At 38.9% G+C, this 12,178-nt stretch overlaps 1 protein-coding gene across 3 annotated transcripts in view; it reads right to left on the bottom strand.

The window, feature by feature from the left end:
• Window positions 1-12,178, bottom strand: part of sorl1 (sortilin-related receptor, L(DLR class) A repeats containing) — a 168,999-nt gene that overhangs the window by 27,377 nt on the left and 129,444 nt on the right. For all 3 annotated transcript variants that reach the window (XM_069894711.1, XM_069894709.1, XM_069894712.1), the window contains exons 34-38: window positions 11,460-11,583; window positions 9,022-9,185; window positions 5,240-5,346; window positions 4,572-4,676; window positions 677-749 (exon numbers count right to left, since the gene is read on the bottom strand). In XM_069894711.1, the coding sequence (XP_069750812.1) occupies window positions 677-749; window positions 4,572-4,676; window positions 5,240-5,346; window positions 9,022-9,185; window positions 11,460-11,583 (573 nt within the window). The remainder of the gene's footprint in view (window positions 1-676; window positions 750-4,571; window positions 4,677-5,239; window positions 5,347-9,021; window positions 9,186-11,459; window positions 11,584-12,178) is intronic.

The following is a 12,178-nucleotide window of genomic DNA, read 5'->3' on the forward strand; positions in this document are numbered from 1 at the left end:
ACTTCCTTAATCTCCACATTTTCCAGCACACAGGCCTGTTCAATTTCAACTTCACTGTGATCAAGGTCCTTTTCGTTTGTGAACACTGACACAAAGTATTCATTTAGGACCTTCCCAATCTCATCCGCCTCCCTTATTCTTTAGTGGCCCCACGTTCGCTCTCGTCATCCTTTTGTTCTTCACATACGCATAGAATGCCTTCAGGTACTCCTTCCACCTTCAAGCTCTTCTAAATCCTTTCTTAAGCTCCTTCCTGGCTACCATATACTTCTCATGAGCCCTTCCTGGTTCCTATATCTAATGTATGCTTCCTTCTTCTTCCTCTTGACTTGTTGCCTGACCTGTATCTGGAATCCTGCTCAAGTGGCCCCTAAACTTCCTCCATATTACTTCTGTGCTTTCATTAATTAAGTCTCAGCACTCTTCTGTGGGGTCCATCCACCCAGTCTTATTTATTTGAATTTTCATTTATTTATTTCCTCAAAAATTTTTTTTGCCGTTTGTTTGATTTTCTGGTTGATTGAATTCTGGATAATAGGGATTCCAGTGTATTTAACTTCATGCTATTGAGCCATAAACACTTTTGCTAGATCTGTTAACAGCAGCAAAATAGCTAAAGCATCTTAAAAGCAGACCACTAATGAAATGGCATTGTCTGTCATTGTTTCACTATCACCTTCTCCTTTTTGCGTGATTATTGTTTTTGAATCACTCCAATTGCCTATTCCATGACTTGTAACAGCTGCAACCTTCAAAGAATGAAGAAATAACATTAGAATCTATTGAAAACAAACACTACAAATTCTGTTGAGTTTATCCAACAGATAATATTGACAAATACGAAAATAAATGATGCCAATATTAAATACCATCCAAATTAAAATCATGATCAGGTATTTTTCTCTACCATATTGGGTTAAGGAGACAAGTTCAGTACTCATAATCTTTGCAAAGATATTCAGGTTACTAATATTACTTTTAAAGTCTTCACATGGTGCTACATATATAGTTGGGGCACAGTGAAGGAATGTTACATTTTTACCACATCTTATGGAACCAATGGATGCCTGGACTTGAAAAATCAATTAAAATTTACACTCTTAGCTGTCAGCTTGTGACTAGTTTTGAAAAATTCTTGTTGACAGTTAAAACAGGAATTAGTGATTCCTATAATTTATGCAAAACTGCCAAGGGGAAGAACACCAAACAAGGACAAGGAAAATGTTGCTGGGTTATGTAGTGGATGGTAAAGGAAGCTGAAGAGGAAAGATTGAGCAATCGAGCTCAACAGTTGAAGCTAGAGGAGCAATCGAGTTCAAATTTATGACCAAAGGGTTAAAAAAGAGTCTCAGCAGATAACAGTTGATTCAGCAATCAAGTTCAACAGTTGAAGGGCAAATGAGGTCAGGTGACTCAAACATCACTATAAAAGTAAGGGATTATGTAGTGGAGTGGTCATTATCAGAGTGGAAAGGCTTTGGTGAGAAGGAGCTGAAGTGGGTACAGAAGTGGAAGGGCCACCCAATTTGAGGAACAAAAAGGATTTAGCAGGTAAGGAGGTGTTAGGTATAATCTTTTCTTCCTCTAATTGTAAGCAGTGGGAATTGCATCCAAGGAAAGGTAATGCTCCTCTTGCAGAACGTGGGTCGTCAGGGAAGCCAGCAGTGTCCCTAATGACTTCCTAGCAAGAAGTGCATCCAGCTACAGCTCCTGACAAGCTGAGTGAATTAAGGAATTTAAGTTGGAGTTGAATGAACTCTATATCATTTGGGAGGCAGAGGAGGTTACAGACAGGAGTTATAGGAACACTACCACACTTAAGAGGGGTGACAATAGGGAGAGGGAAAGGTAACAGATAGTACAGAGCACTGCTGTCTGTGGCTGTTCCCCTCAATAACAAGTATACCATTTTGGATTTTTTTTGGGGGTGGTGGGGAAAAAGAGGAGAGAAAAATAAAATGACCTACTAGGGGCAAGGCATGGTGATCCTGTGGCTAAGAAGGGAAGGGAGGAGAAGAGGTGAGCTGTAATATATGTTTCCATAGTTATGGGGACAGATAAGTGGGTCTGTGTAGAGATTAAGTATCCTGAATGGTATGTTACCTCTCTAGTGCCAGGGTCTGAGCTATCTCAGATTGAGTTCATGGCATTCTCAGGAGGGAGGGTGAGCAGCCAGATGTTGAGATGGATCAATGATGTGGGTAGGAAAGGTGAGGAGGTCCTGTAACTTCAAGGAGTTAGGTGCTAGGCTGAAGGACAGGACATCCAGGGTTGTGACCTCAGGATTGCTACCCATGCCAGTGAGTTTAGAAATAACTAAATACAGCTTAACTCGTGGCTAAAGGCTCTGTGCAGGAGGGAAGGGCCTCCAGTTTCTGGATCATTTAGCTCCCTTCCAGTAAAGATGGGACCTGTTCCAACAGGATGGTTTGCATCTGAACTGGAGGGGAACAAATATTTTTGTGAGAAGATTTGCTACTGCTGGTCTGGTGGGTTTAAACTAGATTTGCAGGGGAATGGGATCCAGAGCAAATAGAGGACTGGAGTAGGGAAAAGATGATGTGAAAATTGCATGCATTGTTTGAAGTCAATGGGTTGTATGTGGTAGAAGTGTTCTCTTGTGCATATCTTTCAAATGAAAAGAGTATTGTAGGAAAGGCAGACGAGTCTAGATTGTGGATGGCAATGTGGAAATTGGCAGCATAGGAAGATAAACAAGCAGTGAGGTCATGAATCTATACAGATTAAAGAGGAGGTGCTTGCTGTCTTAAAGTAGATAAAGTGGATAAATCCTCAGGGCCCGACAAGATAGTTCCCTCACACCTCGAGGGAGGTTAGTGTCGAACTGCAGGCGCTCTGAAAGAAATATTTAAAATGCCCTTAGCCACAGTGTAGTGCCAGAGGATTGTTCTATTGTTTAATAAAGGCTCTAAAAATAACCCTGGAAATTATAGGCAGGTAGCCTCTTCTTGGTAGAAGGTAAATTATTGGAAGGTGTTCTAAGAGATTGGATGAATTATTGGGTTAGCCAGGGACTGATTGGAGATGATCAAAATGCTTTATGCATGGTAGGCCATGTTTAACCAGTCTTAGAAATTTTCAAGGAGGTACCAGGAAAGCTGAAGGAAAGGGTATGGATGTTGTCCATATGGACTTTAGTATGGACAACATCCATACCCTTTCCTTCAACTTTCCTGGTAACCTTACTAAAGGCCTTTAACAAGGTCTCACATGGGTGGGGGGGGGGGGGCAGGGGGAGGGGGGTAAGGAAAAGGTTAGTCAGGAAGGTTCAGAAGCTCTGTATTCATGGTGAACTAGTAAGCTGGATTTGATAATGGCTGGATGAGAAAAGCCAGCAAGTAGTGATGGATGATTGCTTCTCAGTCTGGAGGCCTGTAAATAGTGATGTGTCTCAAGGATTGGTACTGGGACCATTGTTGTTTGTCATCCAAATCACTGATTTACCAATATGGTAAATTGGATCACCTGGTTTGCAGATGATACCAGGATTGGAGGTGTTGTGGACAGCAAAGGTTTTCAAAGCTTGCAGAGGGATCTAGACCAGTGGGGGGGAAATGGGATTCAAAATGGCAGATGGAATTTAATGCAAACAAGTGTGAGGTATTACATTTTGGAAAAACAAACCAAGAAAAGATACACATAAATGGTAGGGCACTGATGAGTGTGATAGAACAGAGGGATCTGAGAATATATATATATATATATATATATATATATATATATATATATATATATATATATATATACATAATCCCCGAAAGTGGTGTTACATGTGGATAGAATTGTAAGGAGGTTTTGGTATATTGACTTTCATAAATCAAAGTATTGAGTATAGGAGTTGGGATGTTATGGTAAAGTTTGATATTGGTGAGGCCAAATTTGAAGTATTATGTGCATTTTGGTCGCCTTAACTACAGAAAAGATTTCAATAATAATGAGTGCAGAGATTTACTCGGATGTTGCCTGGACTTCAGGAACTGAGTTACAGGAAAATGTTAAATAGTTAAAGACTTTATTCCCTAAAGCGTAGCAGAATGAGGGAAGATTAGACAGGTATTAAAATTTGAGGGAGATAAGAGTACACATAGAAAGGCTTTTCCCACTGAGAGTAGGTGAGATACAAACCAGAGAACATGGGTTAAGAGTTAGAGGAAAAGTTTAGGGGAACATGAGGGGGAACTTCTTTACACAGAGTGGTGGGAGTGTGGTACGAGCTTCCAGCTGAAGGGGTGAATGTGGGCTCAATTTTAACATTTTAGAAGAATTTGGACAGGTTCATGGGTGGGAGAGGCATGAAGGGCTATAGACTGGGTGCAAGTCAGTGGGATTAGGCAAAGAAATGGTTCAGCATTTCTGTACTGTAATGTTCTATGGTTCTATTTGCTTGTGGAAAGTTCCAAATCAAATTGAGTCTTTGCCACTCCATACACAAACTATGAATGTGACAATAAATATGGCACTGTAAATCTACTCTTGCATATCGAAAACAATTTTTCAATTTTAAAGTAACTTCTGTTGTCATCTTGGCAGAGTAAATGTATAATACTCACCCTAACTCTGTACAAGGTATTTATCTGCAAATTGGTAATGTCTTTGTGGCATTCAAAACTTTTCAATGAAGTCCATTCTTCGGCAGCATTCTGTGCATAGTTCACCTGTTGGCATGGGGTAAAGAGTGGGAATGTTGGATAAGAGGAAAGGTAAAGAAGGGAGAGTTGGCAGGAAAAGCAAATTACCTTTTTCTATAGAATTCCATATCTACATAGTTTTAAGACCAATCTTAGTGAGATTGTACTTTAAGGGAGGTGTATTGAAGTAAACTTTTGTAATACTATGGAAAATCCTCATTCTACACACAAGGAATCCTTTAGAGGACCAAATTAGAGCAAATACAAAATACACTTCCTTTCAAACAATGAAAGTTCATTACAAACCTCAAAATTAATTACAAATCAATATGGATTTTGTGGTTCAACTTCATTTTATTTGAAATTGAAGAACATTCACATCAATCCTTTTACCCAGATTACTGTGAAACAGATGTGTCAAACAAAAAGTTACTGCAATTCCTGCACTTTAATGCAAAAATATTAAGGAACACAAATGGAGCTGAGTCATGAGAACCCCAGGACACGGCATGTAACTCTGAGAAGACTGTCGGAGGTTGAAGGAAAAATTCAGGTTTTTACTGTAATGTTAAAGATATGTGCAAACTTACAAGGTATTCTCGAATCAGACCATGTGCATTGACAGGGGGATTCCAATGGACAGATATAGTATACTCTTCAGTATAAGATAACTGGAGATTTTGTGGTGGATCAGGTACTGCAAAGAAATTGAACTGTTGAAATTGCACTGAAAGTCTGATTTGGATTCACATATTCCTTTGCAAAAAAAAAATAGTATGCATCAATTAAATAAAACTTTACAAGAATTTATTCCACCTTCCAATTTAAAATGACAATGAACAATGGCCAATATTTTGATAAGGATTCCATAAAAGAATACAGAATTATGTTGCCTTGGACAATCTCTTGCTTTACTCAAAATAAATATAAGCAAGTTTATACAAACTCTTTGTCCAGGATTACCACACCACAAATGAAGCACTGAAGATCTATGATGATTTTGCCAAAGCTACAGATCTTGAGTTAACAGCCAAAACTACCAGGCTAAACTAGGCTTTCTCTTTGCTATTGGGGGTGCCAGGCAATGCTAATGGTGACTCTGTGGCAGTCAAAAGTTGAAGTATACAGTGTATATTACAATTTTTGTATTACATGATGATAAAAGGAACTTTTGACAGCTTACTTTGAACCAACAAGTTGAAGAGAAATTAATAAATTTAGTAGGGGTTTAAATAAAATGAACAAGGAATCTATTTCATTTGGCATAGGTCATTAGTTAAGGAATATAGATGCATCTTGGCGCCTCACAGTTTGGTGGGCAGCAACCTCCTTTGAAGAAGACCGCAGAGCCCACCTCACTGACAAAAGGCAAAGGAGGAAAAACCCAACACCCAACCCCAACCAACCAATTTTCCCTTGCAACCGCTGCAACCGTGTCTGCCTGTCCTGCATCGGACTTGTCAGCCACAAACGAGCCTGCAGCTGACGTGGACATTTACCCCCTCCATAAATCTTCGTCCGCGAAGCCAAGCCAAAGAGAAGAGAAGAGAAGAAAAGAAAGAAAGATAGATGTCAAATAATCAGCAGAAGGATGTTGAAGAAAATTATTTGAATCCAAAGGGCAAGGGGGTCTGGAACTTACTGTCAAAAAGAATGACTGAGGCACAAGTATTTGCAGTTATTCAAAGTACTGTTACTTCCAAGATTGTTACATTCAGTTCTCTAGATTGTGGAAACAGCCTAACCATTCTCTAGCATGAATGACCTCCACCTGTGCTATTAATTTGTACAATTCTATGACATCCAAAATCACACTATTCCTTTCATTCATCGGCTAGTTGCTGATCCGAAGATATCTCAACTTAAAAAATTTCCTTTTCAAAACCTTCTGTGGACACTCACTCCTAAGTTTTTGAATCACTTTCCAGCAATCTTTTGACATGATGCATGTGTTCAGGTGTGCACTTTCCCCAATTCTGCAATCCTTGACATCAACCCTAGTTTTATACAAAGATAACTGATTAGGAGCAAGAGTAGACCACTTGGCTCCTTCAGCCAAATAATGGGAGACCACAGAGTAACTTCAACTCTAAATTCCCACCTACATACCAGTCTACTATCATCTCATAAATATGCACCTAAACATTTAAATGTTGAGAGCAACTGCCTCCATATCCCCTCAGCCTATGTTTTTCAAAATGCAATATACTCTAATCTTTCCATTTACTCTGTGGCCCTTAATATACATAAAATACTAAGACATTTTCTCTCATCATATTAGCCTTTCCCTCTCTATCCTAGTTTCCTGCAGACATTGCCTGTTTTTAATTCTCTACACTTGCAATAACTTTTTTCCCCTTTATCCAATTCTCAATATCTTTAATATTGATTTAATTAGTCTTGTTGGCTTTGTTCTTTGCTATCAGGAGACAATTCAGGCTCTTAATTTAATTTTCTGAATGCCTCACACCCAGTGGCATGCTACTGCTACTAATCTACTTTTGGCATATCCCCAGTCTTTTCAAATAACCCAAATTTCTTGTCTTCCTAGTCCTTAAAATTTATGGTCATTATCTACAGTTCCAGCCCCCCTGCCCTGACACTCCCTCAACTTGCCTGGAAGTATTCCCAATAATTTGATCTGATTTCACTCTTTCTGTTGTATGACCATCTAAATGCTAGCAAAAGGCTCTCTGGATACACTTTACAAATTCTGTTCCCTTTTACCTTTGACATGAAGGTGATCCTAGTTAACATTGAGGAAGTTGATTATTCTACTGTTATTTCCTATAATTTTTAAAAGCTATGTGAGCCATTTGCACATCTGCTCTTTCTTCCACTGATTATTTGGAGGCCTATAGAACACCCTCAACAAAATGATTGTCCCCTTTTTATTACCAAAGTCTATTCACATGGCTTCTATTTGAATAAACTTTGCTAATATCCTTTTTACTGTTGTAGAGGATATTCTGATTACAATCCAATGCCACTGCCTCTATCAAAACCAGCCTGTACCAGAGGTTCTAGGGTGTTATCACACCTGCCCATCTTTCAAGCACCTTTCTGGGGTAGCAACATGACCACATTCCCACATTTTAATTACTGTTCTCAGTTCATGGTCTTACTTGTATTAAAATATATGCAAACCAGCCTTCCATTCCTTCTAGGTCCCTGAAGACCATTTAGCTGCTTCTATTTCTTTATCTCTTGTGGTATGCCTAACCTGAGTCCAAAGCTCCTGAAAAATTAATTACAACCCTTCAATTCGAGCAAACTTTTTTCCCCTTACCATACCCCTCTGTATCCATCTCAGTCCAGATTCAACCAATCTTGTTATACATCTCACCTTTCCCTCTGATCCACAAATATAAACCCTCCCTCTTGCACCACATCTTTAGTCATATATTCATCTGCCCTCTCCTTTTCCTATATGGACTAACACATGGCACTGGAAGTAATTTAGAGATTATAAGTTCAGGAGATCTTGCCTTTATTTCACATCTCCACCCAAACATTTAATATTTGATTCCCAACCCTAAAATCACATACAGCTCTGCAAAACCTTACACCTTTAAGCTCAAAACTGTTTTCTTGGATTTTGTTTTTGGCCTCTCAATCCTTCTTGCATTCTGATTTTAAAATCGACTTTGACCAAATTTGCGATTATCCCTTGTAATTTCCATGTACAAAAGTTGGTCAGATAGCAATGCTTTTCCGAAGTGCCCAAGAACATTGACCTGAATGAAGAAACTTTTACAAAATTTAGAACTTTAAATAAAGACTATCATAACATGGCAAATATAAAAAAGAAAAATAATAATTAAACAAACTTTGATCCCTTCATCTACACAAGTTGCAGGACCAAGCAAAATTAATAATGATAATCAAAAAATTGGCACTTCTTTCTCAGGCTCCACTTTTATTAGCATGTAAATAGATAGAAAAATACCATGCCAGATCTCAGTTTGGATCATAAGGTCACAGGATCAAAACAAAATTAGGAGGAAACATGAACTGAAAATAGCACAAGACTTCCTTTGTAAAATGATGCACCTATGCATTTGAACAATTGAGTAGAACTTGCCCACTAGCAAAGTGTGCCTCTAGCTAGGTTCATAAAAATTACGTGAATACCTGCAACTTAAACTGCTGCCTGTTTATTTACTTTACAGCTCTTTTGTGAAGCTAATATAATCATTTTCAATTGTACATAGAAAAGATCCAAGCAAACAACATTTGGCACAACTTTCTCCAATGGATGACACCAGGCAAAAGAAATTGGTCAACAATCCAACTTCACTTTACATTACGAGAGGTGTAAAATCAATTTATTTTGAATGTGAAATCTTTTAAAGAAATCAAAATTACTTACAGCCTTCGGGTGTTCGTATTATAACAATGTTGTGTGTTTCGTGGACCTCATTTAGGCACTGCACTTCCACTTTCACCTGGTAAGTTGTGTCAGGCTTCATTACATTTATTATAATAGCAGTTTTATTGCCAGCTTCCAAGTGCTTCCATTCCCCACCTATCAAACTAACAGAGAAAAGAAGTTATCCAACAGTACGTGGTCAAGTTCTCAAAATTGCTAACACTAAAATGAACATAGTTTATTCAGAGTTCAAAAGGTTCCTTTTATTCTCACAAAATAATACATTAAAATGTAATATACCTGATATTTCAACTTTTCTCCCTGGCAATAGCACCTCCAGTGCTCCTGGAGCTGCACAAACACCAGTTCAAATCTTCAGATTTGTGGAAGTCTTCAGTGTCTGAGGCCCTTTGAGAGCACTTCTTGCCTTTGGCGCTCTCTCAAATCTCTGATGTGGTACCAGTTTCCAAGGGCCAGTTGCCAGCAGCCTGTGTGGAACCTTAGCCACAGAGCCCATTACTAGTCCAGTGCCATGGTCACTGTCCTGTCAGATCTTCTATGCTCTCATTCGCAATGGGGTTTGTACTCCCCATTTCGCTGTTCCGCTAGATTCCACAACCCCTTGTGGTATGACGCCCAGCAAAGGTGCTGCCAACTTGGGCGCAGACCCGATGGTTGCAGGATTTTATAAAAAGCACCATCAGCCCCTTTAATAGGCCAATTAAAGCCTATGCAGAGCTGATGGCAGTAGGACCCTGCGGAGCAGCACTGTATCTCCGCTCTCCCAGGTCTGTACCACTGGCAGTGCTGCTGCTAATAGCAGCTCTGTCAGTGCCGCCATTTTGTTGCTATAGCAACCAAATGAAAATGCTTATTCTCCAGAGTTTAACTGATCTGCTGTATATTTCCAGTCCTCCTTTGTTTCCAAGTTTAAAAAGACTTCAAATTCTTCCATTTAAAGAGGGTGTGATACTAGAGATGCTATTCCTCTTTCTAGGTTCTTCTCTTCCTTGTCTCCCTATCACCTTGTGGTATTTTCCCACATATTATCAACTTTCCCACAATTTCAATGACTGAATGAAGATGCATTCTAGCTCATCAGTATAACTATTCTTTCCCCCACCTCTGTGGCTTAGTTGGTAGCATGCATACCCAAGTCGTTTAGTTTTGGGTTCAAGATCCTTTCCAGATATTTGTACGTAAAATTATAAGCCAATGATCACTTGGTGTCACCAGGCATCATTCCTGTTTATGTTGGAAGACCAACCAAGTGAACATCTCAAATGAAAAATTATCACAGACCTTCCACTGTCCAATTAAAACAGTAGTTAATAAAAATGACAATATTGCAATAGAGTAAAAACACAATGCTGGAGAAACTCAGCTGGTCAAGCAGTGTTCTTTATATAGCAAAGGTAAAAATACATAACCGACATTTGGGGCGTGACCCCATCCTCAAGGTATGGAAAAATGTCAGCAGGTGTCTGAACAAAAGAGTGGGTGGGGGGAAGATGTGGTCATATAAGCAGGAAGTGATAGGTGGAGGGAAGGATGGAAGGCTAGGTGAATAGATAGGGGGGAGGAGAACTGAAAGGGGGAAGAAGGGGAGCATAAACTTGAAAAGTTGATGTTAATGCCATCTGTTTGGAGAGTGCCCAGATGGAAAATCAGGTGTTGTTCCTCCAAATTGTCTTGGTGAGACAGTACATAAGGGCATGGACAGACATGAGTGTAGGAGTGTGACACAGAAGTGAAATGGTCAGCTACTGCAAAGTCTGTCACTGGTGTTGACAGAGCGAAGAAGGGAAGATGTGTTTGGTAGTAGGATCCTGTTGTAAGAGCTGGAAATTCCCAAGGATGATATGTTGGATGTGGAGGCCTGTGAGGATGAGGGGGATTCTTCTTAAAGGGCACATCAGGGAGGTGTATCTTCAGGAATGTAGACCATCAAAAAAAAACCTGCTTTCATGTAAATCAATTAATTTTATTTTTTTTAAATGTCAACACTAAGCATCAGCCCTTATTAATGCTGTTCATTTAGTAATTCATTTGGAGAATCAAAAAGCAAATTTCAAATTAAAATCACATTTTAAATGGATCTTGGCCACATCATGCATATATGTGACAGCCATTTTGTTATTATCAAAACAAATATGTTAATAATCAATGATATTTTCTAGTTTTGCTAGTTAAAACTAAAATATTCAGAACAATAAATGTCAGAGGTTCACCAGAGTAGAGATAAACCATCAGATCAAGTCGTCTGCCAGAGTTAACGCCTCACCTAATTATATTAATAGAAGAACAGGCATAAACTAAAGGAAAGCTTACAATTTGTAATGTGCTATAGGAATGATCTATTTGGACTTGATTACAAGCTAGAAATTAACGTTGTGAAAATAAATAATAGCAATGATAAGGTCTAATAGGATTAATACCTGAAGTAGACAATGTAGATGCAAGCTGGTTTCATATTCTTTGGCTTATTCCACGTTAAAGAAACTCCACCATTAAAATCAGATGACCAACGGAGATTACGTATTTTGTAAACTGTAGTGTCACCTTTATGTTAAAAACAACACAAGTTCCATTTACTGAGCATTTCAACAGATTATCGAATGGCTGTACATTTGTACAGTTATACAAGAGGAAATACTAACATAATCCCTAGAACAAAGAAGCACAAGTATTGAAAACCTGAAACACAACTAAAAATGAACAGGACAGACCATATCTATAGGAAGTGAAAGGGGTTTATAATTCCACATCAGTACATCAGACTTCAAATGTTTTAATGAAGTTAAAAGATTGAGAGGGGATCTCATAGAGACCTATAAAATTCTGGCAGGACTGGACAGAATGGATGCAGATGGGATGTTTCCAATGATGGGAAAATCCAGAACCCGGGGCCATGGTTTGAGGATAATAGGCAAACCATTTAGGACCGAGATGAGAAGGAATTTCTTGACCCAGAGGGTGGTGAATCTGTGGAATTCATTGCCACAGAGGGCAGTAGAGGCAGGTTCATTAAATCTATTTAAGAGGGAATTAGATCTATTTCTTCAGTATAAGGGTATTAAAGGTTACGGAGAGAAGGCGGGGACGGGGTACTGAACTTTAAGATCAGCCATGATCTCGTTGAATGGCGGAGCAGGCT

The sequence above is a fragment of the Narcine bancroftii genome, chromosome 8 (assembly GCF_036971445.1).
Source record: "Narcine bancroftii isolate sNarBan1 chromosome 8, sNarBan1.hap1, whole genome shotgun sequence".
NCBI classification, from domain to species: domain Eukaryota; kingdom Metazoa; phylum Chordata; class Chondrichthyes; order Torpediniformes; family Narcinidae; genus Narcine; species Narcine bancroftii.